The sequence below is a fragment of the Mus caroli genome, unplaced genomic scaffold, assembly GCF_978045245.1.
Source record: "Mus caroli unplaced genomic scaffold, Mus_caroli_1 scaffold_20, whole genome shotgun sequence".
NCBI classification, from domain to species: domain Eukaryota; kingdom Metazoa; phylum Chordata; class Mammalia; order Rodentia; family Muridae; genus Mus; species Mus caroli.
The window spans coordinates 55,829,211-55,857,044 of NW_028227275.1; the positions used below are offsets into that span (position 1 = coordinate 55,829,211).

General features: G+C 52.3%; 1 protein-coding gene across 2 annotated transcripts; it reads left to right on the plus strand.

Moving 5' to 3' along the window:
- Positions 1–1,585: 1,585 nt before the first annotated feature.
- On the plus strand, positions 1,586–26,520 carry Frmd8 (FERM domain containing 8). Of its 2 annotated transcripts, none has more exons than XM_021151848.3 (11): positions 1,586–1,754; positions 2,055–2,139; positions 3,553–3,720; positions 6,744–6,845; positions 7,066–7,124; positions 7,257–7,423; positions 11,837–12,061; positions 13,945–14,068; positions 14,890–15,033; positions 20,528–20,732; positions 24,714–26,520. In XM_021151848.3, the coding sequence occupies exons 2-11, from the start codon at positions 2,055–2,057 to the stop codon at positions 24,833–24,835; spliced, it is 1,401 nt and encodes a 466-aa protein (XP_021007507.1). In that variant the 5' UTR covers positions 1,586–1,754; the 3' UTR covers positions 24,836–26,520. The 2 variants fall into 2 exon arrangements, with proteins under 2 accessions (XP_021007507.1, XP_029328390.1); XM_029472530.2 differs by having other exon boundaries at positions 3,556–3,720.
- Positions 26,521–27,834: the final 1,314 nt, after the last annotated feature.

Below are 27,834 nucleotides of genomic sequence, written 5' to 3' on the forward strand. Positions count from 1 at the left end.
TGTTTCTTTCAGGTGTAGCTCAGGAGTAGAGTGTTCAGTTTACATGTACAAGGCCCTGGGTTGAACACACACACACACACACACACAGGGAGAGAGAGAGAGAGACAGAGACAGAGAGAGAGAGAGAGACAGAGAGAGAGAGAGAGAGAGGAGAGAGAGAGATTTTTTTAAGGTATCCAACACATAAATGGTAGCTACTAATCCTCTTGGTTGCATTCACAGAGCCCATAAGATGACAAGTGACACAGAGGAAAGGACTTGGCCCATGTGCAGCACATGGTGGATAAGAAGGAACTGAAGACGTCTCCTCTCTGCCTATAGTGGTTTATGTCTTCTATAGCAATGCTGCAGCCTTCTGTAATATTTGTTCTTTTGTTGTTTTGTTTTTGCTTTGGTAGTTTTTTTGTTTTAGAGATAGAGCCTCACATATCCTAGGCTAACTTTGGACTAGCTGTGTGACCGAGTTCGGCCTTGACTCGTGCTGATCCTCCTGCCTCCAGCATCCAAGTGGTAGGATTATTTGCCTCCATGGTTGGCCTGCCTACTACAGTTTTGCTTGTCCCCACCCTCCTGCCCCCCATACAGGGTCTCACTGTATAGCTCTGTGTGCTCTGGAAATCAGAGATCTGCCTGTCTCTGTCCCTCTCTGCTAGGATTAAAGGTTTGTATGCCATCAGGTTTGTCCCTAAGTGAACTAAATTGAAAACTCTACAAAACAAAAACAAATACTGAAGGCAGGAGCTTTCGTCTGCTTTCCAGTAAAGAAACCAAGTGGCAAGGAGAACTCACGTGCCTGCACCTGATCCCAAGTGAGTGCTGGCACAGGAACAATCTCTGGCTCAAGTGGCATGTATATGGCCCATGGACTTGTTTTTCTCCATACATTCCAGGCCTTAGGCACACACGTGATGGTTTGTCAGAACAATTTGGTGATAAGATTTTGGGAAACACAATGCCTGGCACTTCAGGATCTTGGAGGCTATGTCTCTAAGACAGCCAGGCTTATGTGACTGCACCCTGGAAGCACAGCAAGTCCCATGTTTCCAACCTACATTCGTAATGAGAGTGAAAGGGATTGTTGGGAGTCATTCAGTCCAATCTCATGCTACAGGTGAAAAACAGATCTAGCAGGGAAGGGACTTGTCCAGGGCCCTGATTCCTATCCAAGGCCAAGAGCCAGGACCCCTTCAGGCCTTCAGAACAGGCCTGAGAGGACTGCGGCACCATCCACCGACAAGGTGGGTCATTTTAGAGAGGGGTCCAGTCAAGTCACACGGAGCGGTAGCTGCACAGCGCTTGCCCTCATCCTTGATTCTAACGAATCTTCCCCACATCCTATTACAGACCCAGGGTCTTATGCATGAAGCAACACTATTCATGTAGGTGGCTGTGGGGCGGGGAGTGAGGACGACGCGAGAGGGACAACACAGGACTCAGGGGCGTGGCTAGACCGGGTCTCTGAGACTTGCGTGACCTAAGCAAGCTAGGAACCAGGGTGGGTAGGAAGGACCAAAGATCGAAATGCGGGAGTACGCGTGCGCCGAGGCTCCTGGCTCCGATTGGCTCCTTCAGTCGGAGAGGCGGGGCCTCGGGTTTGTGCTTCCTCCCGCGGCAGCTTCTGCGGCGCAACGCCTGCGAATCGACCCTGGGCAGGACCGGAGGCCCCGCCGGCCGGTGTGGTGGTGGGTCCAGAACTGGAGGCCTGAGTCGGGTGGCATTCTGGAGTGAGGCAGTGGGCTCTGCGACCCTGCAAGGTGAGAGCGTAGCCACACCCTGCCCTTGTCCCCGCCCTGGACAGGGGCGCGTCCTGACTTGTTTGGCCATTTCTTGCGAGAAACTTGAGACCCCTGCACCTGACGGTCACTTCCCTGACTCAGCCCACCCCGATCTGCACTCGACTGAGGGTCTCTCTCTACTTTCACCCTACACATTTGATTCCTGTACATAGGTTAAGAATTGTAGACCGAGGGGTCTTCCCTTTGCTTCTTGGTTGAGAGCTTGAGGAGACCATCTCCTTAAGACCCCCCATTAATTGTCTGGAGTTCTTGTTGCAGATGGAGGGGGCAGAAGGCAACGCTGGGCAGGCCGGCCCTGCGGAGCGGTCCCACCGAAGTAGCGTCTCTTCAGTGGGTGCCCGAGGTAGGTCTCTACTTTCTTCTTTCATCTCTTCTGAACTCTTTTTGGTTCCAGCCTGGGGACGTGACTCCAGTTTGTCATTTTCAGTAAGTTAATCATGTAGTAAATAATAAGATTTGTTTAGATGTGGCAGATTCAGAAATCAAAGGACTTAGGTGGGATCTGTCTCTAGCTTAGTGACTGAGCCACACTCCTGAACTTTCTCTCTTTTGTTTTCAAATGAAGACACATGATTGGAAAATGGCACCACTTCCTTTTTCCCATTTCATTTTTTGCAGACAGCTCTTCGAAAGCGGGGATTCTCCACCTCTTCATTTTATTGGGAGGAAATTAGGACCTAGAGAGGTTGTTAGGTCTCAGACTACTGGAGCAGACCAAGGTTGATCATGAACTTGACCCTTCAGGGCTAGTTTTTCTGCCTGTAAAGTGGATCTGAGCCTCAGTCTCCTGATCTCTCCAAGTAGCTGTTGGAGCAGAAAAGACCAGAATCTAAAAAGCTCCTTCATTATGATGTCTGCTCTCACCAGCCTTAGTGGATTGGCGGTGACCTTTTGCAGAAGCGCTGTTAACTGTTTTACAGATTTACAGCTGGGTCACAGAGTCAGGCTAGAAGCAGAAAAGGATGCAGGCTGAGAACGAGGCCTCCACACTCCATCCTCCTTTACTGCGCCTGTAGTTCAGGGATGGGGAATTTGAGTCTGGCCAACCTGCCAAGCATCTTTGGATCTGGCTTCAAATGGGAATCCAGCTTGTTATAAGGGAACACTGGCTGTTTGAGTTGTTTATTCTTTCCTGGACTGTTTAAAGCTATCTGCAGAAGCCACAGCATTGATCCTTAAAGTTTTGAAGAGTCCTAATGAAGCCGAGACCTGGAACCTGCTGTAACCCAAGATGGCCATAGAAATCCTCATTGTCCTCTTAGTCTGACCCAGTCAGAGTCAGGTCACCTAGTTGGCCTTGTCCCCAGCCTGATAGGGAACGGTCACCACAGGATGGGTCACCCCATGCTATTTCTCCACCTGAGAAATATTGGAAACAACAATATTTTGGTGCTACAGAGGAAGGGGGGTAGTTTTTATCGCCCTACTTTGAGCCTCAGGGGTGAAATGGGGCTGGTACCTGGGCCCGAGTTTCTGGATGGTTTGAGGTCTTTGAAGGCAGCATTTTTATTTGTTTATTTTTAAAATACTGGGTTTTGCTATGTAGCCCAGGCTGGCCTGGAACTTGGAATCCTCCAGCTTTAGCCTCCTGCGTCCTGTCTTGGGACTGCAGATGGATGTCATCGTAAGCCGTAGCGTCACTGTCAGTGGGGTCTTAAGAAGATGTGTCAGTGTGGCCTGGATCGTGATAAGGAGCAAAGGGGTGGTGGAAAATGCTGATTGGACCTCACCCGACCCTGCCCGACCTGTATTCCAGCAGCTGATGTCCTGGTGTACCTGGCGGATGATACAGTAGTGCCCCTGGCTGTGGAGAATTTGTCCTCAATCAGTGCCCATGAGCTGCACCGCGCAGTCCGTGAAGTCCTGCAGCTCCCAGACGTGGTCCTGGAGGCCTTTGCACTCTGGCTCGCCTCCCCTCTCTTGGGTAAGGTCTGGCAGCAGGGCGAACATCCTGGGGAGGTGAGGACACTAACTGAGCAGAGAGAGGGCTTAGCGACCACTTCCTGTCAGGGAGGATGGGACCTGGTGTGTCCCAGAGTCCTGAGGAGGAGGTGTTGAGATCCTTTGTCCCTGCCTTTCTCTTGTGCTGATTTGATGCTGCTGGAGCCCTGACCTTCAGAAGAGCAGAAGGGTCCTCTGCTCACAGGGCATGCAGCTTGGGCCTCACCTGGGGAGTATAGCTTCAGTGTTTCCCCATGGCTCAGGTCCATCCTACCGTGTAAAGTCCTAAGATCTGGAACAGTGGGCCGGTGAGTGTCAACACTGTGTGGGGTGGCCGGCAGTAAGGAGGAGGGTGGTTAGAGCTTCGGAAGTGGTCCTGTACAGGGATGCCTCTGCTTGGGTGTGGGCTGCAGGGAGAAGAGGAACATGGTTTTTCTGTATGGGGCCTCCACCCTACCTGGTGTCTGGCACTATGGCTACACGCTTCCTGCCCCTGTAGACTGGGGCCCCACCACTGAATGGGAGTGAAGACAGGGTGTGATAGATTCTAGGGCCAGTGAATAAAGTCCCTCATTATGGTCCCTGAGTGTGTGACATGGAAGTAGAGACGTTTTGGAGGCTCAGTGCCATCATTTGGGGAACTACATCAGCGCTGGCACTGGGAGTGTTTTCTGAACTTAAATTTTCCTTTAGGGGCCGGCAAGAGGGCTCAGTGGGTAAAAGTGCTTGCCCCTAAGCCTGGGGACCCTCGGACCAGGGTCCTGTCTCTGGGACCTGTATGGTGGAAGGAGAGAACTAGTTCCTACAAGTGACACTGTTGACGTCCACATTCATGCGCACACATGCATACACAATAGTAAAGACAGTAATGATTCCCAGCCGGGCGTGGTGGCGCACGCCTGTAATCCCAGCACTCGGGAGGCAGAGGCAAGAGGATCCCAGGCAGGATCCCAGCCTGGTCTACAGAGTGAGTTCCAGGACAGCCAGGGCTATACAGAGAAACTCTGTCTCGAAAAAACAAACAAACAAATAAATAAAATAAAAATTCCCTTTGAGGATCAAGAATACAACTCATTAGAGTAGTTGCCTAGCCTGTGCAAAGCCCAGGGTTCAGTCCCCAGTGTTGAAAATGGTGGTGGTACACACTTTTAAGCCCAGCACATAAGGCAGAGGGAGGCGGAGGCAGGCGAATCTCTGGGTTCAAGGTCAGCTTGGTCTACACTGTGAGTTGCAGGATGACCAGGGCTCCGCAGAGAAACCCTGTCTTGGGAAAACAAAAAAAAGGAATCGACAGATAGTGACCGTTCCCTTTGCTGTGGGGGAAGGAGCACACTTGGTCTCAATAATTTGATCGAGGCAGCGTGGGTCGGGCCTCAAAGGGCGGGGAGCTGGGGGGGGTGTGCCTGAGACCCCTAAGGTTTCTGCCTCTGTCTTGTGGCAGGAGCTCCAGCCCCTCATCCCCACCCCGACATAGGACATCGATGTTCCTCCCTGTCCCCCTGCCCCCCCTTCACTTCCTGCACAGTTGTTGTTCCCAAGCTCACGCCCACACTCTTCCTGCTGGCCCAGCCCCTCCTCTGCCCTCTGAGCCCCTGGTCGGGGCTGTGGGCCCTTTGGCTGTGTGGAAAGCTGGGGATAGCAGGCCCTAGTGGGTTGCCACTCTCTGCCCCAGGAGGCTCCCAGGGCCGCTGCTGGGCAGCCTGCTCCCCCTCCCCCTCCCTCTCCTCCTCCCCCTCCTCCATCCCACTCCTTCACATTCCACAGCCTGCCAGTGACTAGAACTGAAGAGTTGCCTGTGTGGCCAGGCCGGGCCAGGAGTGCCTGAGGCTGCAGTGCATTCAACACCCCTGTTCTTCCCAGGCTGGGGTGGGAACTGAAAGGCTACTTCAGATCCCAGGACACACACACACACACACACACACACACTAAGCAGAGCCCTGGCTTGCCATCCCAGCGTGAATGCTGGTGAAGAAGCAGGGGCTTTCATGTTCCTCATTTGGATTGAGTGTTGGCCTTCTCCCCATCCTCTGCTTGCATCGGGCTCCACATGTTAGCTTTACCTGGATGGTGGTGGCAAGGGAAGATGTTCCCACCCAGAAGTCTGAGGCTGTGGTGGGATAGCCCTATTCTGATGGCAGGATCTCTGGGACTTGGGAATGAAGGCAGGAGGAGCACATGCCTGCCTGCAGGTCTGTTGTCCCACGCCGTGAATGTTAATACAGACAGGGACTCAGACCCTGGGACCCTCTGACAGAGGACCAATGCATGTGTACTGAAGAGACGCTTGGGAGCCTTGGCCCTGGACCTGTGCGGCTGGCCACTCACTTCTGTGTGGGCCTGGGAAGCTGCCATCCCTTGTGGGCATCAGGTGAAGGGAGTGGTGCTGTTGTCCCATAGCCCCGTCTTGTGAGCCTGGGGATAGGGGCAGCGGGAAGGGTGATAGAAATGATGGCTGTGGACAGAAATACGATAAGAAAGGACTGGAACTGATGCAGTTGGGTGGAGGTGACAAGGCAAGAAGGCCACCTGGAGGCTGGGCTGCTGTCTGGTCAAGCTCAGGGTCCAGAAGGAAGGTCCAAGTGTCCAGAGAATCATTGGCATCTGGCTGGCAGGACAAGGTGCCCTGCCATTAGCGGGGAAAGGGACAGCAAGAGGGAGGACATTTGTGTCAGAAGACTGGCAAGCACATGGTATTGTCATCTCTGTACATCCCTCTGTGAATTCGACATCTCCACTCTCGGGGGGCCCATTACCTACCTCCTAGGGCCCTGGTGGACTCGTTGAATCAATCACATACCCTGACTTGGGATAATTGACCTAACCCCCTGAGCCTGGTTCTCTCAGGGTTACTTCAGGGTGAAGTCCCTTGAGCCCTTGGAGTGGCTCTGGCCTGCTCAGTGATTGCTGGTCGTGGCCATCCTCACTGTTGGTGGACAGTATACTAGGTGGCTCGGCACCACTGGCCTGGCCAACGGCTTCATGGCCATATTCTCTCTTGCCCTGCAGAGGTGCAGTTGAAACCCAAGCACCAGCCCTACAAACTGGGCCGCCAGTGGCCGGAGCTGCTGCTGCGCTTCACCGACGCCTCCGATGATGATGTCGCCCTGGGTCAGTGTCTGGGGCCGGGGTGTCTGAAGGGAGCCTTGGGAAGGGTGGGCGGGAAGGGGCTGTGAACAGAGATGCACTGTGTGCTATCTGGTCAGAAGCCCCCACTCAGGAGAGCGAGCTCTCCATGGAGAAGAGCTGGGGTGTGGGCCGTGCAGACTAGGGCAGGTTGGGGCTGCCTTAAGCAGGGGGACCAGAAAATGACTCTATCCCCTCTCTCCAGATGAGCCTTCCCTTCAGTTCCGAAGGAATGTTTTTTTCCCAAGGCGCCGAGAGCTTCAGGTAAGGCAGAGCCCAGGTAGTGCTACAGGGTTCCTGCATGCCAGTGCCCAGTCTCCTGACCCCTAGACTCTTAGGCAGTCTTGCTTACCTAGCTCCTCTGAGCCAGTGTCTACGTGCCATACTGGTTTGCAGATCCATGATGAGGAGGTCTTGCGGCTGCTCTATGAGGAAGCCAAGGGCAATGTGCTGAACGCTCGGTACCCGTGTGACTTGGAGGACTGCGAGGTGCTGGGTGGCCTCGTGTGCCGTGTGCAGCTTGGGCCCTACCAGCCTGGCCAGCCTGCCGCCTGCACTCTGAGGTAAGGACAGTGAGACTTGAGCTGGGCACCCAGTGGGAAAGTTGCCGTGCAAGAGTCGAGTCTACCTACCTACATGTGGGTCTAGGGCCTGCAAGGTGGACAGTCCTGAAGTCAGGCCTCTGATGCACACATGCTCACTGGATGGCCTGAGTGAGTTCTCCACTTCTCTGAGCCTCCTTTTCCTTCTTCGCAGTGGATATACACACATTAGGTGATGTCTAAGAGGCGACCTCAGCACAAGGGTACACAGATACTCGGATGGAGCCCCAGCTCTAGCTGGAGTCTGGAGGCACAGCCAGAAACTGACCATGTGTTGACCCCCCAGTAACCACAAACAGTTAGCTCCCCAAGAATAGAATCCTCTCCCCAGGCGCTTACCAAGCCCTGCTAGCTGCTGCTGGTCTATCTAGAAAGATGAGAGTTGGAGGGCAGAGGTGGCGTACACCCTTAATCCAAGCATTCGGGGTCAGGATAGGAGGCAGAGGCAGGTGGATGTCTGTGAGTTCAAGGGCAGCCTGGTCTACATTGTGAGTCCCAGAACAGCCAGGGCTACACAGAGAAACCCTGCCTTGAAAAGAAGAGAGTTAGCCGGCGTGGTGGCGCATGCCTTTAATCCCAGCACTCGGGAGGCAGAGGCAGGTGGATTTCTGAGTTCGAGGCCAGCCTGGTCTACAAAGTGAGTTCCAGGACAGCCAGGGCTACACAGAGAAACCCTACCTTGAAAAGAAGAGAGTTGAGTCTGTCATAATAACAGAGCAGGTTGGGCTGGGCCTGGGTTGATGTGACCCTGAGGTTTAGAAATAATTCCAGGGGCCAGGTGTGACACACACTGTAATCCCAGCACTCGGGAGACTGAGACAGGATTATCATGAATTCCAAGCCAGCCTGGGCTAAAGAGTTGTGAGCCAGGCATATCTCACAGTGGGGAGTGGAAGCAGGAATGCCAGGCATTCTTAACTACTGGAGTGAGTTTGAGGCTAGCCTGTACTACATGAAACCCTGTCATAAACAGAACTTGGGATAGAGTCAGGTGACTGTAAACCTTGACTCTGACCTCTTTCTAACCTGGGCTCCTTGTTTCTCCAACCTGCAAAGCAGTTTATGGGGCCAGAGACCTGGTGCTAATGACTGTTTGGAGCCTGGCAAGGACTGCCCTGGGTTCAAAGTCCCCTGAAGGCTTATAGCTGAGCTCTCTAAGGCTGGTGGCCATGGCCATGGTATCCCGGACCTCAAGATGGGCATGTCTGTTTTTCTTGGGCCTGACAAGCTCAGCTCGTTTGCACAGGCAGTTCCTTTGCTCACTCATGTGACATGCAAGGCCAGACAGTCAGGGTGCCCAGGACTGCACTCAGCTGTGTCCCAGACCCCGTTCTCCTTGTTATTCAGCCCTTGTCTTGTTGGCCAGCACAAGGTCGACATGTAAGCCCGGTGGCCGGGTGTCTGCAGCAACTGTCTGTTGCAGAGGAGAGGCCACTCTTACCTTACAGGCTTGCTCTCATGGCACATAGCTTAGTCCCCAGGTCCATCCAGAGGTTGGAAGTCCAGTGGCTCTGCCCCTGATGGGCTGCAGCTCGGTCTTAGGGACACCGAATCTGCACACACCCAAAGCTGAGACAGGCTTTTCCATGACAAGTGGATACAGACGGTGAAATGGGCACAGCTGCCCTGAGAAAGGAGGGCAGCCAGGCCTCCAAGACCCCTCCTCGTGACTCAGGCTGACAACTTCCTGCCTTTCGCCTTCTCTTCCCTTGCTGCCTCTCCCAGCAGCCTGGTTGTTTAGGCTCCAGACACCCTAGAGGGACTCCTCTCTGGAAAAGGTGGCACCATGAAGGCTTACCAAGTTAACCCGAAGCCAAGGGGCCGTGTTGGGGTCTCTCTCTCTCTCTCTCTCTCTCTCTCTCTCTCTCTCTCTCTCTCTCTCTCTCTGTGCCCTTGGGACTTGTGGTCCTCTTGTAGACAGGGCCTGGATATAGACGCTGACTTTGAGGCCTCAGACCCAGAACTCCAGATGTCGTCTGTTGGAGTGGTTGGTTCCCTGCCAGCAGAAGCCCAGATGGCCTAAGGTAGAAAGCAGTCATGTTTTAGCTGAGAGTCCCCCTGTTCTCCAAGTGAATGGGCCTTTTCCCACTCAAAAATGGCATGATACTCCGTGTTAACTACTTTTTTTTTTTTAGGTTTTTTTTTTTTTTTTGGTTTTTCGAGACAGGGTTTCTCTGTGTAGCCCTGGCTGTCCTGGAACTCACTCTGTAGACCAGGCTGGCCTCGAACTCAGAAATCCGCCTGCCTCTGCCTCCCAAGTGCGTGCGCCACCACCGCCCGGCTGGTTTTTTTTTTTTTTTTTTTTTGGTTGTTGTTTTTTAATATTTTATGTGTGTTGGTGTTCTGCCTGCGTTTATGTCTGTGTGAGGGTGTCAGATCCCCTGGAACTAGAATTACAGACAGTTGTGAGCTGCCATGAGAGTGCCAAGAATTGAACCTGGGTCCTTTGGGAGAAGAGCCAGTGTACTTAACCGCTGACCCATCTCTCCACTCCCACCAGTGCTGGCGACTCTTCTGTCTACTTGACACAAGCTGTCATCTGAGAGGAGGAATCCTCGATGGAGGAAATGCTTCCAGATGGTCAGGCTGTGGGCAGGTCTGTAGAGTAGACCTGGGACCAAGCTGTGAGGCACCGAGTGAGCCTCGGGCCCTAGCTGTGTAAGGAGGACGCCTATTTCCCAGGAACCTGTGATGATCTCATTGGTGTTCAGTCATCCCTCCCTTGCTGAGAGGAGAGCTGAGAGCATGCCTTAGCCGCAGTCACTGTTGCTGTGGTGAAACACCATGACCAATAGCAGGAAACCTGGGCAGGAAAGGGTTTACGTGGAGCACACATCCTCAGTCACTGTCCACTGAGGGATGGGACTCAAACCAGGCGGGAGCTGACGCAGAGGCCATGGAGGAGTGCTGCTTACTGGCTTGCTCAGCCTGCTTTCTTATAGATCCCAAGACCACCAGCCCAAGCATGGCACTACCCACAGTGGACTGGGCCCTCCCACATCAGTCACTAATTAAGAAAATGCCCTACAGGCTTAACTATCTGCATCTTAGGGAGGTATTGTCTCAGTTGAGGTTCCCTCCTCTCAGGTGATTCCAGCTTGTGTGACGTTGACATAAAACTAGCCAGAACGTAGTGTCACACCATTGGTATTATTTTGGATGGAGAAAGTTCATTTAGAAAGCTCAGCTGTCCAGCCTTAGAACATGGGTGCTGCTCTGATACCCGCTCCAGCCAGGCTCTTCCTCCTTTTTCTGGCTTCCCATCCCGACCCAAGCACATCCCAGGCCCCTCTGCCATCCCCGGGTCCTGAGTGACCTCATCTGATGGAAAAGGGGTTCTCCATAGTGCCTCTCCTGTACCATGGTGGTGAAGATTGGTCTTGATGACACTGTCTGCCCTCTGCCAGCGTGGACCACTCTCTACAGGGAGGGAGGTTCTGTCTGTGGTGCAGTAGGAGAGAGCAGGATCAGAGTGGGCCTTCAGTGGTGACCCTACTTGGCCTTTGTGTGCGAGGTGGCCTCCCCTGTCCTAGGCTTGCAGAGCTTTACTGTGTCTTAGTGTCAGGGTAATCTGTCCCTGCTCTGCAGATAGGTAGGTGTCCTTTGCTGGTCTCACAGCTGAAGGCCGCAGAAGGGCTCTGATCTGACCACACCTGGGCCTTCTCCCCTCTGCTCCCCCATGTATACTCTGCGCTCTCTCTCTCTCTCTCTCTCTCTCTTTCAAGATTTTTTTTTATGTATATGAGTACACTGTAGCTGTCTTCAGATACACCATCTGATACTATTACAGATGGTTGTGAGCCACCACGTAGTAGCTGGGAATTGAACACAGGACCTCTTGAAGAATAGTCAATGCTCTTAACTGCTGAGCCATCTCTCCAGCCCTCTTCCTTTTTTTCGAGACAGGATTTCTCTGTGTAAAAGTCCTGCCTGTGCTGGAACTCGCTCTGTTGACCAGGCTGGCCTTGAACCCTCAGAGATCACCTGCCCCTGCCTCCTCTGGGAACCTCATTTTTCTCTTAAAAGGGAGAACATCCCACCCCCAGCTCAGTAGTGGGCCTTGCATATCAGGCAGGGTTGGCTCTGAGCCGAGCAAGCCACGGCTGGTTGGGAGCAGTGGGAATTTGTCTGTAGTCTGTGTTTAGGACCCCTGTCACCCTCCAGCACACGCGCGCGCGCGCACACACACACACACACACACACACACACACACACACTGCCCAGCAGTGGGCCTTGGTGCAGTCAAGCCTTGAAGCCTTGAAGGTCCCTACAGCCTGCCACCTGCCAACCCTTGCCTACCCTATGAGCACAGTACTCACACCCTGAAGACTTCAGTACCCCAGAGGGGCCACCATTATTTTCCTTCCCCTTCAGAGAGAAGTTGGACTCCTTCCTCCCTGCCCACCTCTGCAAGCGAGGGCATGGCCTCTTTGCTGCCTTCCGGGGCCGTGGGGCCAAGACTGGGCCACGTGAGCAAGGCCTGCTGAATGCCTACCGCCAGGTAAAGGAAGTGACAGGCAACGACAGTGAGCGTGAGGCCACCTTGGGCTCCCACTACCGCGCATACCTCCTCAAGTGCCACGAGCTGCCCTTCTACGGGTAAGTGATGCATCTCGGGAGCTCCTGCCCCCTCTCCATACCCTCCAGACTGCCCCGACCCCGACACATGGCAGCCCGTGGCCCACCTGTGCTCCAGTAGCTCTGTCCTCTTAAAGAGCTGGCTTGTCAGGGGTCCCATCTCTGACTAGGAGTCCTTCATCCATCCTCTCTTCCTCGAGCTACAGCCACTCCCTGGCCTGCTCGTGCTCACACACATGCTGTGTGACGATAGTAGCTTCTTTTTTTTTTTTTTTTTTTTGTTTTTGTTTTTGTTTTTTCGAGACAGGGTTTCTCTGTGTAGCCCTGGCTGATCCTGGAACTCACTCTGTAGACCAGGCTGGCCTCGAACTCAGAAATCCACCTGCCTCTGCCTCCCGAGTGCTGGGACTAAAGGCGTGCGCCACCACGCCCGGCGCTAGTAGCTTCTTGATGGGTGTGTCCCGCACAGTGCAGGGGCTTTCCTTTGAATGGGAAATCAGAGGTAGAGAACCACGGTAAATAGCAGTGAGGAGAGCAGAAGTGGTGGGAGCAGCAGCCTAGACGGGTGAATTCCCAGACTCGGAGCTTGCTGTGTTGTCCAGTATCATTTGCTGGGATGCAGGCTGCAGGTTCGTTAAGGTGGGAACCTGGCCTTGCATGTGACAGCTGAAAAAGCCCATTAGATGAACGCTGATTCTACACGGGCATTTGGGCTCCTGGTCTGGGGCTAAAAAAATGATGGGTGAATTGTTTCAAATCTGGAGCCCTGCGGAATGGCCAGGGAGATGAGTAGAGGAGAAGTGGGGGTGGTGGACGGGGAGGGATCGGGGTGTGTATGTGACGGAGACTGGGATGGGACAACACCTTCCAGGCAGGAGTGTCCCTCCAGGCCAGCACCACATGTTCCAGTTCCTCTTGAAGGTCATGTTCACTGTGCCCTATGGAGCCCAGGTTTGTGCTGTGCACTGGCCTCAGCCTGCTGGAGGTGGGAGAGGAGGATAGCACGAGAGAGAAGAAGGCTAGGAACAGCGAGTGCTGGGCACTCCAGGAGTGAGTAAAAAGTTGATAGAAATGGGTGGGTCTTACGACAGCTTCTGTTTCCTCATCTCCTGCACCTCAGAGCTGAGGAGGGCGTAGAATTTCCCAGGAGGGAAGTATACTCACCTCTAGTACCCTCCTGTACACAGAGCTGGCTTTGACCTGGGCTGTGACGTAGGCAAGGGTGAGCCATGGCATGAGTGACATCATGGCCGGCCATGAGGGAGGCAGCAGCAAGTGCCTTGTCACCACACTTAAACCACCTCACTTTCCCCTTTAGTTTAGCCTTGGCCCAGAAGCCAATCTCTTAGGCAGAATGGCCCAGGTCCCTGCTGCTGAAGGACTTCCTCTGTGGACGGTGCTGCAGGCTCAACCTTACCTCTTACGGAGCCCCCATGCAGCTTGCTCTGTCCCCTTCCTTGGGTCTGTGCTCTCCTCTGCCCACAGTGTCCAGCCTGCACCATTACCTAGGTCCTTCCACCGGCTCCGTCTAGTTCTGTATGGCCAATCGGGTGTTATCATCCCCAGCTGCCCCCATTACTCCTTCTTTCCGCCTCTGTTCCCCCAATCCTCGGGGCAGGATTTTTTCTTTCTTTCTTCTTTCTCTTTTCTTTTTCTTTTTTGGTTTTCTGAGACAGGGTTTCTCTGTGTAGCTCTGGCTGTCCTGGAGCTCACTCTGTAGACCAGGCTGGCCTCGAACTCAGAAATCTGCCTGCCTCTGCCTCCCGAGTGCTAAAGGCGTGCACCACCACTGCCTGGTGGCTATTTTCTACTTGCCAGTCAGTCACCCAAACAGCTTAAGCTTCTTGGGTAGCCCTCGTGTGCTTGGTGCTGGAGGGAGCAGCTGACACCAGTCCCCTTTCCAGGTGTGCCTTCTTCCATGGCGAGGTTGACAAGCCAGCCCAGGGCTTCTTACATCGAGGTGGGCGCAAACCAGTGACTGTGGCCATCAGTCTGGAGGGCGTGCACGTTATCGACAACAGGGAGAAGGTACTGCTCCACTGAGCCCCTTAGGCGGGACTGAATGGTCTGTGGTGGGGTAGAAGGGAGTGGGGGCTTGACCATGCCTTCCTGGTTCCCCCAGGACTATGGCAGCCTAGGAACAGCGTTGAGTGGACTGTAGGGGACTGCCTCCCTCATGCCCTGACGTCTGCTCATGCCCTCTAGAACCTCCTTTGAGCCTGTTCTGGGTCTGTTTTCCTGAACCACGCACTCGACTAAGGCAGAGGGGTGGCAGCTGGAATCCTGACTGAGTGGGTTGTGTCTGCCAGCACCTTGCTGCTTCCTCCTGGCCAATGATGGAAGCTGGCTGACCATTTTCCACAGAGACTCCTGCTGGGAGCTCCCTGTGCTGGCCAAGACCTGCTCATCCCCACATTGGTAGCTGTCTTACCTCTGGCTTGCCATATAGGCTGTGGTTGTCACCAGCCCTCCCTGTGCAGCAGTTGCCAGAACCCAGTGGCCGATTTCCTGACCATCAGGGGCCTGACTGTCGGAGGAAAGCATTGAATTGAAGAGTCCAGTTCCTGGCCTCATGTAGGAAGAAATGCAGACTTAGCATGGAGGTCTGGAAGAGTTGATGCCTGCCTTAAGGCTCTCTGTTCAGTTCTCAGTGCCACAAAACAAACAAGAACAATCAATATCCTCTCTTCCCAGCAGAGGGAGGCAGAGGCAGCCAGATGTCTGAGCCTGAGGCTGGCCGTGGTTGCATAGTGAGAGCTGCTTTCAGAAAGTCAGTGTGGAGAGGAAAGTGCCCTGCGGCAGCTGCGAAGGAGAGGCCTCAGCTCTGTTCTTTGTCTCCCTGTGGCCAGCATGTGCTGCTGGGCCTGCGCTTTCAGGAGCTGTCGTGGGATCACACTTCCCCTGAGGAGGAAGAGCCTATCCTGTGGCTGGAGTTCGATGGTGACAGTGAGGGCACGCCTGTCAACAAGCTGCTAAGGATCTACTCCAAGCAGGTAGTGCTGTTCACACACACTCGGACTGACAGGTAGTGCTGTTCACACACACTCGGACTGACAGGTAGTGCTGTTCACACGCACTCGGACTGACAGGTAGTGCTGTTCACACGCACTCGGACTGACAGGTAGTGCTGTTCACACGCACTCGGACTGACAGGCAGTGCTGTTCACACGCACTCGGACTGACAGGCAGTGCTGTTCACACACTCGGACTGACAGGTAGTGCTGTTCACACGCACTCGGACTGACAGGTAGTGCTGTTCACACGCACTCGGACTGACAGGTAGTGCTGTTCACACGCACTCGGACTGACAGGTAGTGCTGTTCACACGCACTCGGACTGACAGGTAGTGCTGTTCACACGCACTCGGACTGACAGGTAGTGCTGTTCACACGCACTCGGACTGACAGGTAGTGCTGTTCACAGGCACTCAGACTGACAGGTAGTGCTGTTCACACGCACTCGGACTGACAGGTAGTGCTGTTCACACACACTCGGACTGACAGGCCAGTGTCCGGGAAGGAGGGTGCTGTGGGTGTGGGGAATCACCCTGGTGAGCTCCGCACAACTCTGGCATCACACACCAGGGGTGGCGTCCCTTGAGGGCCTGCCCATGCCATGCCATGCCAGCCCTGTTACAAAGCCCCTGAGGGGTCAGCTGAGAAGCCGGGACAGAAGGACAGAGGCAGGGAGGGCCTGTGTTGCTTAGATCTGTTCTTTCCACCACCTCTTCCTCTGCCGCGTCAGAGCTGTACCCGGCTCTGAGCCTCTCTGGGGACTGTTCTTCCCCCCACTCCCCACCGTCCTTTTAGCAAATAGACACATTCCAGGGACTCCTTTGAAAACATATGTCCTCTCCCTCTGGTCTTCAAAAAAATTGAATACACTAACCGGCAGATAGGAATACAAGTTGTGTTTAGCCCTGGTGTGGCAGCTGCTGAGAGCGGCTGCTTTTCACTGGCACAGGCTTCAGATTAGTCCCTCTGTGTCTGTGTCTGTCTGTGTCTGTGTGTGTCTGTGTCTGTCTGTGTCTGTGTGTCTGTCTGTGTCTGTGTCTGTGTGTGTCTGTGTCTGTGTGTGTCTGTGTCTGTCTGTGTCTGTGTGTCTGTGTCTGTGTGTCTGTGTCAGTTTCTGTGTGTCTGTGTCTGTGTGTGTCTGTGTCAGTGTCTGTGTCTGTGTGTCTGTGTCTGTGTGTGTCTGTGTCTGTGTGTGTCTCTGTCTGTGTCTGTGTGTGTCTGTGTGTGTCTGTGTCTGTGTGTCTGTGTCTGTGTGTGTCTGTGTCTGTGTCTGTCTGTGTCTGTCTGTGTCTGTCTGTGTCTGTGTCTGTGTGTGTCTGTGTCTGTCTGTGTCTGTGTCTGTCTGTGTCTGTGTGTGTGTGTCTGTGTCTATGTCTGTCTGTGTCTGTGTGTGTCTGTGTCTGTGTGTGTCTGTGTCTGTGTGTGTCTGTGTCTGTGTCTGTCTGTGTCTGTGTCTGTCTGTGTCTGTCTGTGTCTGTGTGTGTGTCTGTGTGTGTCTGTGTCTGTGTGTGTCTGTGTCTGTGTGTGTCTGTGTCTGTGTGTGTCTGTGGTGTCTGTGTCTGTCTGTGTCTGTGTGTGTTTTGTTTGTTTTGTTTTGTTTTGTTTTGAAACAGATCTCACTATATTGCCCTGACTGGCCTGGAACCTATTCAGACCCTGGTGGCCTAGAACTCACAGAGATCCACCCGCCTCTACTGGCAGTACCCCGTGGCCATCTTTGCCTATTTCATTGGTGGTGGTGATAGTGGTGGGTTGATTTCATCACAGATGGTGAGAGCTGATTCCACCTTCCATAGCCGAGGTCCCTTGGTAGATATTAGCAGATATTTCCGTTCAGTGTATACCCTGGCCTTTTGTTTTCTTTCTTGTTTTGGTTTGTTTTAATTGATTCACTTTTGAGACAGCCTTTCTCTGGTTGTCCTGAAACTTACTCCAAAGACCAAACTAGCCTCAAACTCAGAGATGGGTCTGCCTTTGCCTCCCAAGTGTTGGGATTAAAGGAATATGTCACTGAGTCTGGCTGGCTTTTCATTCTCTTTCTCTTTCTCTCTTTTTTTAAAAGATTTTATTTATTTATTTTATATATATATGATGAGTACACTGTAACTGTCTTCAGATACACCAGAAGAGGGCATCAGACCACATTACAAATGGTTGTGAGCCACCATGTGGGTGCTGGGAATTGAACTCAGGACCTCTGGAAGAGCAGTCAATGCTCTTAATTACTGAGCCATCTCTCCAGCCCTGGCTTTTCGTTTTCTTAACAATGCCACTAGAAGAAATGTTTTAATTCCTTTTTAGAACTTTTCAAGACAAGGTTTCTCTGTAACCCTGGCCATTCTAGAACTCACTCTGCAGACCAGGCTGGCCTCGAACTCAGGGAGTTGTCTTCTTCTTCCTCATAAATTCTGGAATTAAAGGCATGAGACACCACTACCCAGGAAGATGTTTTAATTCTAATGAAATTATCTGTCTGTCTGTCTGTCTGTCTATGTATCTATCTATGTATCTATCTCTGTTTCTTTCACTCTTCTTACATACAGACACACACACACTCCTCTATGTAGGCAGAGTCTCCTGGAACCCTAGCTGGCCTCAGACCTGTGTAGCTGAGGATGCCTGTCCTCCCTCTGCGTCTGTGTTTTGAGTGCTAGGATTGTAGGCGTGAGCCACCATGCAGTTTGCATGGTGCTGAGGAATGAGTCCTGGGCTTTGTGCATGTTAGGCAAATATTCTGTGAGTTGAGCCACATCTCTATCCTGTTTGTTTTGTTTGTTTTGTTGTTGTTTTCAAGACAGGGTTTCTCTGTATAGCCCTCGATGTCCTGGAATTCCCTCTATAGACCAGGCTGGCCTCAAACTCAGAGATCAGCACTGCCTCCCGAGTGCTGGGATTAAAGGTGTGTGCCACCACTGCCAGGCTTCTGGTTGTTTTTTGTTTTTTGGTTTTTTTAAGACAAGTTCCCAATATGTACCCCTGGAACTTAGTATATAGGCCAAGTTGGCCTCAGAGTTAGCCCCCCAAATGCTAGGATTACTGGTGTGCACTATGCAGCCCAGGTTCGTTGGTTAGACATAAAGTGTGGTTGATACACTAGGTCAAGGTTCACTTAACGTTTATGCGTAGCCAGTTGTTCCATTGCCTGCTGTTTGAAACTCTCCTTTCTCAATGGGCTTGTTCTTGCAAAGTCACTTTGTGTATATGTGAGGTTTAATTTTTGTTCATTTTTAAGATTTATATATATGTCATACGTATGCAGGGGCTCTTGAGGCCAGCTAGAGTTACAGGAAGTTGTGACCCATCTGATGTGGGTGCTGGGTACAGAACTTGGGTCCTCTGGAAGTGCAGCAAGGGCTCTAACCATTGAACGATGTCTCCAGCCCCAACGTGTGGGTTTTCTGTTGTTGTTTTCTGGATTCACTAGCTGGTCTGAGCCATTGGTCTGCGTGTGTGGTTCACTGGTAATAACAGTCCTTTAACTGAATGGTGTGCATAGTGCTAGGCACAGCGGTGTGTGCACTACAGATCAGGCTTGTACATCCAGCCACACGACATCCCAAGGAAGGAAGACAGGAAGAGAAGGACAGAAGCTGGGCCAGGGAGATGATGGCTCCTGGGTAAAACTGCTTCCTGTGCAAGACTGGCCTGATTCTGGATCCCTGGAACCCACATAAAACAAACGCCTGATGTAACACACACTGCAATTCCCCAACTCCCGGCTGGGCGTGGTGGTGCACACCTTTAGTCCCAGCACTCGGGAGGCAGAGGCAGGCGGATTTCTGAGTTCGAGGCCAGCCTGGTCTACAAAGTGAGTTCCAGGACAGCCAGGGCTATACAGAGAAACCCTGTCTAGAAAAACCAAAAAAAAAAATCCCCCCACTCGCACGGGGAGACAGGAGGTGATGACAGGAGACTCACCTAGACACTCAGGGATCAGCATGGCGGAGACTCACCTAGACACTCAGGGATCAGCATGGCGGAGACTCACCTAGACACTCAGGGATCAGCATGGCAGACTTGCCAAAGCCAAGGAAGCAAAATCCTCAGTCTCAACTGAGGTGGAAGGGAAGAGCAGGGAGGCAGGCGCGTGACCTGTGCAGTCACCACGCGCACACGCATGCGTGTGCGCGCACACACACACACACACACACCATATGTAGGTACACCCAGACATTTTCAACACGAACACATATGTATGCACACACACATGCAAATTTGTTTTTTAAAAATGAAAGAGTTAAAAAGGGAAAGAGACTAGAGAAGCAGCTGAGGACTGGGGTCTGTTTGCAGACACCCCCTCAACATAGTGCCTCAAAACTGCCTTGAGCTCCAGTCTGGGTGACTGACCTCCATGTTCAGGGTTTTCCGTGTAGCTGGTTATGTTGTGTGTGAATGGTGACAGCTGCTTATGTTGTCTGTGAATGGTGACAGCCTGGTTTGTCACCTCCCGGTCTGCATGCTCCCCATGCTTTTGCTCCTTGTGCTTGGAGAGTTGGATGACAGTCAGGACAATGCTGAATAGAAGGTGTCTTTGGCCTTCCCCCTCAGCAGTGTGGGTGCTTCTGGATGCCTTGGGCAGGTCAGAGAGTTCCCTTCCATCCGCTGGCCAGGCTTTCTGCAGTGGCTGGTGGTGTGACTCGGGAGAGGATGGGGTGAATGGTAATGTCTGCACTTTAGTTTAGGCAGATCAGGACTGGATGTGGAGACTAGGCCTAAAGTGTAGGAGCTTGCCTGCTCTCCTCTTCCTCCCCAGGCTGGGCTAGGCTGCTGTCAGGCCATGGGCAACACTGGACAGGCAGCAGAGGCTAGACCAGTGTCTATGTCGTCATCCCCAGGCTCCTGACCTGTGAGCATACAGGGGTCTAATATAGCCGGCCCCCTGATGGGGCCACTCACAGTAGGTGCTCTGTAACTCTTTCTCCACAAAGATGCCTCGTCCATAGCCTGAGCAGAGCCCTAGGCTGCTGTCACGGTGCCCAGCTGTGCTGCCAGATGTTTGTTTGGCCACTTGTGCTTCCAGGTGTTTGGCCTGTTGTGTTTCCAGACCCATGAGGTATCACTCACATTAGAAAACTGCTCAGAGGGAGCCATCCTGGCCAGTGACCTCACCCTCTTCCTTAGGCCAAAGCTTCTTGCAGCCAGCACAGGCAGAGCCCTTGACCCACCCCCACCCCCCCAACACACACACACACACACACACACACACACACACAGAGCTTACCTTGTCTGTAGCAGCCCAGTCCACTGCTTTCCTTAGAGGTGCCTCTGACTAGAACTCCCTCCTTTCTAGACCTCACCTCTGAAGTCACCTCAGGTGGACACCTTCCCTGCCCTCTGGGCCCAGAAAGCTCTCTTCCCTGCTCTGCCTCCTGCCCTCACCAGGAAGCAAGGCTTTAGAGCTGTGTGTGTCTCATTGTCATCCCTCAACAGTGGCTGCTCTGTGGCCTCATACCAGCCCCTCTCCCCTCCCTAGGCTGAGCTGATGAGCGGCCTCATTGAGTACTGCATTGAGCTGAGCCAGGCCGCCGAGCCTACTCTTTCCCAGGAGAGTGCATCCGGCCCTCACGAAGCTCCCAGCCCCTCTCCACCTCCCACCCAGCGCCCCAAGCTGCGAAGGCAGGGTAGCGTGGTGTGTAGCCGGATTCAGCATCTCTCTACCATTGACTATGTGGAAGACGGTAAGCCGCTGGTTACAGTGTGTATACAGCACACTGGCTCACATGCGTGCCACAGGGACTCCAGATGGTGTCCCTGTACCTCAGGGACATCTCCTGTCTGTCCCTTCTTTTCTACAGTGACAGACTTGTCCACTGTAGCATCTGTCTTTCAGAATGTGGAACACAGGAAGGAGACTTCTTTTGGAATGGGTGTTCAGAGACAGGATCCTCTGTGTAACCCTGGCTGTCTTAGAACTAGCTCTGTAGACCAGGCTGGCCTCAAACTCATAGAAAATCCATCTGCCTCTGCCTCCAGAGTGCTGGGATTAAAGGTATGTGTCACCACCACCCAGCAAGGCCCTGTCTTCCTTTTTTTTCTCTTTTGGATGTATTTATTTTATGTATATTGAGTATGCTGTAGCTGTCTTCAGGCACACCAGAAGAGGGCATTGGCATTGGATCCTATTACACATGGTTGTGAGCCGCCAAGTGGTTGCTGGGAATTGAACTCAGGACCTGGAAGAGCAGTCAGGCCCTTAACTTGTGAGCCTTCCCTGCAGCCTGAGAGGCCCTGTCTTAGAAAACAAAAAGCTTCAGCGTAATAGAGTTGAACCTAGAGCAAGCGCTCTGCTCCTGAGCTCTGCTCTTGTCTCTGAGCACTCAGTATAGGTTTGTTAGGGAAGGGTGAGAGAGCTCCGGAAAGTGGGAAGCCGGGAGGAGTATCTCGCCCGTCCGGTGTGTTTGATTATCGGGGTGAGTTTATACACTTAGATTTATTCCAAGATAAACAGGGTTTTATGGTGGGGAGACTGGTTAGTTGGCTCAGCAGGTAAGGGACTTGCCATCAAGGCTCAGGACCCGAGCTCCATCCCCGGGGCCACTGCTGGAAGGAGAGTCAACGCCACACGGCTGTCCTCTGACCTCCACGCTTGCCGGTGGTGCGCAAACCCCTTTCTCCCAAGAAGTTTTTTGTTTGTTTGTTGAGACAAGATTTCCCTGTTTCCCTGTGTAGCTCTAAGTTCTCCATATAGACCAGGCTGGCCTTGAACTAGAAGAGATCTGCCTGCCACTGCCTGGAAAGTGGTGGGATTACAGATAAATACCACCACAGCCAGCTAAGGTCATTTTCATAATCTGAAAAGGTGTATTTTGCTCAGGTGTGGAGGCCTGTGACTCTAATCCCAGAGCTTTAACTATCTTGAACTGGGGGTGCAGCTCAGTGGTGGAGCACTTGCCTGGCACGCCTAAGGCCCTGAGTCTAGCCCTGGTGCCGCAAAACCTAAATAAGATTTACTTCATATGATATATTGATAAAGATGCGAAGCGTAGCTCATCACAGCTGATGGCTTCTGGCAGGGGATGGGGGTAGGGGAAGGACACAGTTTTCTTTAAGGCGCTGGCCACTGGGAGTTTGCCGTTGCTCCAGTGACAATATGGACAGCACAAATTGGACTGAGTGGATTTTTTTTTCTCTTTTCCCTTCTTTACTGGGGATAGGAGAGGGGTGGGAGGAGGGGGACTTGGGAGGAATGGAAAGCAAGTTTGATCAGGATATATTGTATGATGTTTCCAAATAATTAGTAAAAATATTATATTGGGGGGGGAGTTAAAAAGATGACCTGAGCTGGGCAGTGGTGGCACACGCCTTTAATCCCAGCATTTGGGAGACAGAGCAGGTGGATTTCTGAGTTCAAGGCCAGCCTGGTCTACAGAGTGGACAGCCGGGGCTACACAGAGAAACCCTGTCTCGAAAAACAAAAAACAAAACAAAACAAAAAAGATGACCTGAATTTTGTACATAATTTAAAAATTCTATCTTATATATATGAATATTTGCCTTCATATATGTATATATACTTGTCCCACCTGTGTGCCTAGTGCCTACAGAGGCCAGAAGAGGGAGTCAGATCCCCCGCAAACAGGAATTACAAATGGTTTTGAGCTTTCATGTGGGTGCTGGAAACCAAACTCATTTCCCCTGCAAGAACAAATGAACAAGTGAACAAGGGACCGTGGGCACTGAGCTTTCGAGTTCCTGCAGTGTTGTTAATTTGTTTAGTTGGTTGGTTTTTCGAGACAGGGTTTCTCTGTATGGTCCTGGCTGTCCTGGAACTCACTCTGTAGACTATGCTGGCCTTGAACACAGAAATCCGCCTGCCTCTGCTTCCTAAATGCTGGGATTAAAGGCATGCGCCACCACCGCCCGGGTGAGATGTTATTTTCAAAGCCAGCTATGATAAATACAGCTGTTAGCTTTGTACTTGGGAGGTAAAGGCAAGATCAGAAGTTCAAAGCCACCTTGGGCTAAATAGTAAGTTAGTTCTATGCTAGCCAGCCTATGTAGACTGTTTATTAAAAATTTTTTGTTTTGCCAGGCGTGGTGGCGCAAGCCTTTAATCCCAGCACTTGGGAGGCAGAGGCAGGCGGATTTCTGAGTTCGAGGCCAGCCTGGTCTACAAAGTGAGTTCCAGGACAGCCAGGGCTATACAGAGAAACCCTGTTACAGAAAAAAAAAAAAAAAAAAAAAATTTGTTTTGTTTTGTTTTGGCTTTTTCAAGACAAGGTTTCTCTGTGTAGCCCATGCTGTCCTGAAACTCAACTCTGTAAATTGGGCTCAATTAATAAAATTTAAAGCTGGGCATCATGTCACGTGCCTTTAGCCCTGACACATAAGAGGCAGAGGCAAGCAGACTTCTCATGTTGGAGACCAACCTGGAACACATAGTGAATACCAGGCCAGATAAGGCGTCATACCAGGCCCTATCTTTAAATACAGGACGCATGTATTTACTTACACCTGCACACACAGAGACACACACACTATTGGTTCTCTGAGTGTGTATATAGGTTCTATTTTGGCATCTGAGACAGGATATCACATCTGTATTTTGTTCTTTTGAAACAGGGTCTCATGGGAGCTAGCCTCAAACTCCACATATAGACAAAGGTGCCTTTCTTTTCTTTTCTTTTCTTTTCCTTTTTTTTTTTTTTTGAAAAAAGTTCTAGCTGCCCTAGAACTTGCTATATAGACCAGACTGGCCTCGAACTTGTAGAGAACTGCCTGCCTCTGCTACTCTGCTGGGACAAAGGTGTGCACCACCATGCCTGGCCCAGAGGACTTGAAATTGTCCCTCCTCTTCCTCTTAGGCAGCATTGTGATTCTTCATTCCTTGTCTTTCTTCTCCTCTTCCTCCTCTTCCTCCTCCTCCTTCTTTTAGGTTTAATATTTAAATTTAGTTAAAGTCTATACATGTTTGTCTTCCTGTGTGTCTGTGTCTGTACCACTTGGGTTTCTAGTGACTAAGGAGGCTGACGAGGGAGCTGGGACTGGAGCTTGGAGCTGGAGTTACAGAGGGTTGTGAGCCGCCCTGCCAGTGCTAGGAACTGAACTCGGACCTCTGGAAGAGCAGCCAGAGCTCTGAACGGCTGAGCCATCGTTCCAGCCCCAATATTCACTTCTTTTTTATTGTAGTACCTTACCCAGTGTGCACTGTGGCCCAGGCTGACCTGGAGCATGGCATTGTCCTCTCGCCTCAGAGACTCCTGGCCACACGCTGTGTAACTGTCGGCCTTGGTTTGGCCTGAGTATTTTGTAAAAGGCCTGTTGCTAGAATTGACTGTTTTTCCTCATGAGTTGATGAGTTTGGGGATGTGAACCGGCAGAACAGGGTGGTTCCTCACTGCCATAATTGTGCCCCGACTATAGCCACACATGCCCTCCATCTTTTATTTGGCTTCCCATCCTCAGCTATCTCTGTCTTAGTGGTCGTCACTCAGCAGTCAGTCTGGAGTCCTCTGGAGCTTCTGATGGGATGGTTGAGGGTGGCCATGGGGCCTGTCCTGCCACTGATGATACAGCCCAGGGACAGACAGGCTCAGTGATGACAGCTCTGATGGGGAAGCACAGTTTAAGCGACTCCAGGAGAAGCTGACCCAGTAGGAGTGGAGCCCAGCCTCCTGGGGTGTGGGCCACCTACCTCAGCCTCTCTGTCACCCTCACAGGCAAGGGGATCAAGCGGGTGAAACCAAAGCGAACCACCTCCTTCTTCAGCCGACAGCTCTCCTCCAGCCAGGGAAGCTACACCGTGGTGCAGCCCACTGACGACAGCCTGGAGCAGAGCTGAGGGAAGCCACGGCCAGCAGCAGGATGACATCTGGGTGCCCTAGACACAACCAGGCACAGCCCTAGGCAGGGCCAGGCCACACTCGTCTCAGCTGCTGTGGGCCTGGGTGGGGTGCTGTGCAGGGTCTGCTGGAGTTTCAGACCATGGAAAACTGACTTCCAAGCCCTCCCTGAGCCTGCTGTGGGTCGAGGTGGGCTCCAGCCCTTTCTACAGCCTGCCTGCCTCTTCCCTCTGCTCCAGGCTGGCAGCTGACAAACTCTGCTGCCCCTCCTACTCTTCCCCAAGTGGACTGGTCTTCCCTCTGGAGGGACTGCTGGCGGTTCCGATGGCAGGTGACTGAAGTCAGAGCTCGGGACCTGCAAGTTCAGTATTTGCCTTTGGTCATGGGCCCTTGGTGACCTTATCCTGCATTCCTTCTGCTGACATTCCACCATGCTGGCCAGCCAGGCTGCCACCTTTTCCCCTAAGTTATGTTGGAACTGGAGGGCGCCTCTGCAGGCTAACCCCCTTCTTGTTGGCCTTTACTGATGTCTCTGTGCTGAATGGTGGCTCTCCTAGGAACCGATCCATGCTGCACACAGGAAAAGCCCTTACATGTCCCTGGGCTGGAATGGCTGTCCCTTACCAGCCAATTTCCTTGTTTTCCTGTGATCTGGGTCTCAGGGTTAGACTTTGCCTTGTCTCCTCTGCTCTGAGCTGATAAAGCCTGGAGTGGCAACTCCAAATTGCACTGCACTTGAGGCCAGCCACAGCGGCTCAAGCCAGATATTGCAAAGGCCTATCTGTCCCCAGCTCTGCACCCCTGGCAGCCTTGACTGCTCCTGGGAGGAGCTAGTTCAGGGAGTGGTGCTGTCCTGGCCCTTAAGCCCTTTGTTCTCCCTGGGAATCCCCACTGGATCCCAGAGACGCAGCTTAGCTTTGTCTTCTTGGTGGAAAGCCACAGAAATGGAAACCCATCATTTCTGTAAATGAAAGCAGTTTGCCTGCCCAGTGAGCTCCAGAAGTTTTGGCAGCAGAGAGAAAGAAAAGGCTTTTCTCACTATGAGGCAATGTCTGTAAGATGATGTCACCTGCCACTCCTTTTGGAGTTTTGTGTGTTCCCTGAGCTACCAGCCCACTCTTGGCAACCTTTTGGTCATCTTGACTGCTGTTGATGGCTTCAGATCATTATGTTAGGGGCCCAGATGTGTGTGCGCAGGTCCACAAACTCTGCATTTCCACTTGAGCCTTGGAGGTTTTTAATTACCACGCGTGCCTTAACCCTCTAGGACAGAGCACTGTTTTACTAAATGTCTTTCCTATCACTGGACTTAATAAAATCATCACCTAGCACACTTCGGAATGGTGATAATATAGAATAGCCAGAGGATGGTAACCACATGTGTCCTGTGTGTGCCCATGTATAGCCTCAGGACTTCACCCCAGTAAAAATCTCATCTGGTAGCTCCTGGGGACCCTTTTCCAGGTCTCCATAGGAACCAGGTCTGGGAAGACTTGGGCTCATTTGTGTCCGGGAGGAACTCCGCCATCCTTTGGCTTCTCGGTCATCCTGGCTAAGATGCTCTTGCCCAGAGCCTGTGCAAGCACAGGGACAGCACCCGAACGAACTGTACTCCCCCACTGCAAGCTGTGGCCACAGCGATGTTTGGAGCTTTGGCCCTATGGAATAAAGACCAGAGGCTACATGTTCAGTTTCACTGTTTTCAGAGGAAGGGAGCCACATGTCTTTTTCATTATTTAAGATTTATTTACTTCATATATGTGAGTACACTGTCCCTGTCTTCAGACACGCCAGAAGAGGGCATCGGTTCTATTACAGATGGTTGTGAGCCACCATGAGGTTGCTGGGAATTGAACCCAGGACCTCTGGAAGAGCAGCCAGTGCACTGAGCCATCTCTCCAGCTCCTGTCCCTTACTTTTGAGATGGGGTCTGGATAAGTTACCAATACTCGCCTTAAACCCTTGGTTCTGTCAGCCTCCTGAGTTCTGGGATGACAGCTTTAAGGTAACTGGAACCGAGAGGCCATGAGGAAAGCCCGAGTTTGACCTAGATGGAGCCTTGCAAACCAGAGCAGCCTGGACCCAAGGGAGAGTAGATCTCAGGGCAGATTCTCACTACCCGTCCTTGTCCCAGCTGCATCCAGAATTGGGATACAGGGCTGTACCTGGGTTCAGCTTTTAGCGGCAAGTCCAGTGCCTAGGGGTGGAGAGTCTTTTCTGAGCCTGCAGAACAGCAGGTCCAGCTGTGACCAGCAGGGGGCAGCTGAGCCCTCTCTTTCCGTTGGGCTGCAGGCATCATGAGTCAGCACTTGAGGCCTGGCCCAGCCCAGTTCTGGCGCCTGGAATGGAATGCACCTCCAAGGACAGAAGCCCTACCCAAGAACGTGCACTCTTGATGGCCAGAACCTTCCCCGTACCCCTGAGTTCCAGGTATCTGAGAACCCCAGGATCCAGGACCATGAAATGGATTCTGTTTGGAAACTGTTTGTTTTTCTGTAAAATGTCAACTCAGTCCCAATGTTCAAAGTCAGGAGGACTGTTTGGGGAAATCCAGAGGTGGGCAGGGCTTGAGTACAATCACCTCATGTGTTCCACCTGGTTCCCACGGAAGCTGCTGTCTCAGCCCCTGGCCTTGCACTGCACACCTTCCTCTTCCCAGCTGCCGGCGTTTCCAGTCGGCCCTCATTCCCCACTCACCGAGCCCTCACCTAGTCTTCTGTCCTTTTAATGCCAGGGAGCAAACCCGGGGCCCCGTGACTGCTGCGTAAGCACCCTAGTACTGGAGAACCCGTTGACCCTCCCCCTTAACAAAAACAGGGGTTCTCTTTGTAGCCCCTGCTGTCTTAGAACTTGTTCTGCAGACCAGACTGGCTTCAAACTCAGAGATTTGCCTGCCTCTGTCTCCTGAGTGCCGGGATTAAATACCTCTGAGCTTGGTCCCAGTTTAAATTATTTTACATAAATACGATTTACAACAGAAAGACTAAAGTTTGTCTCT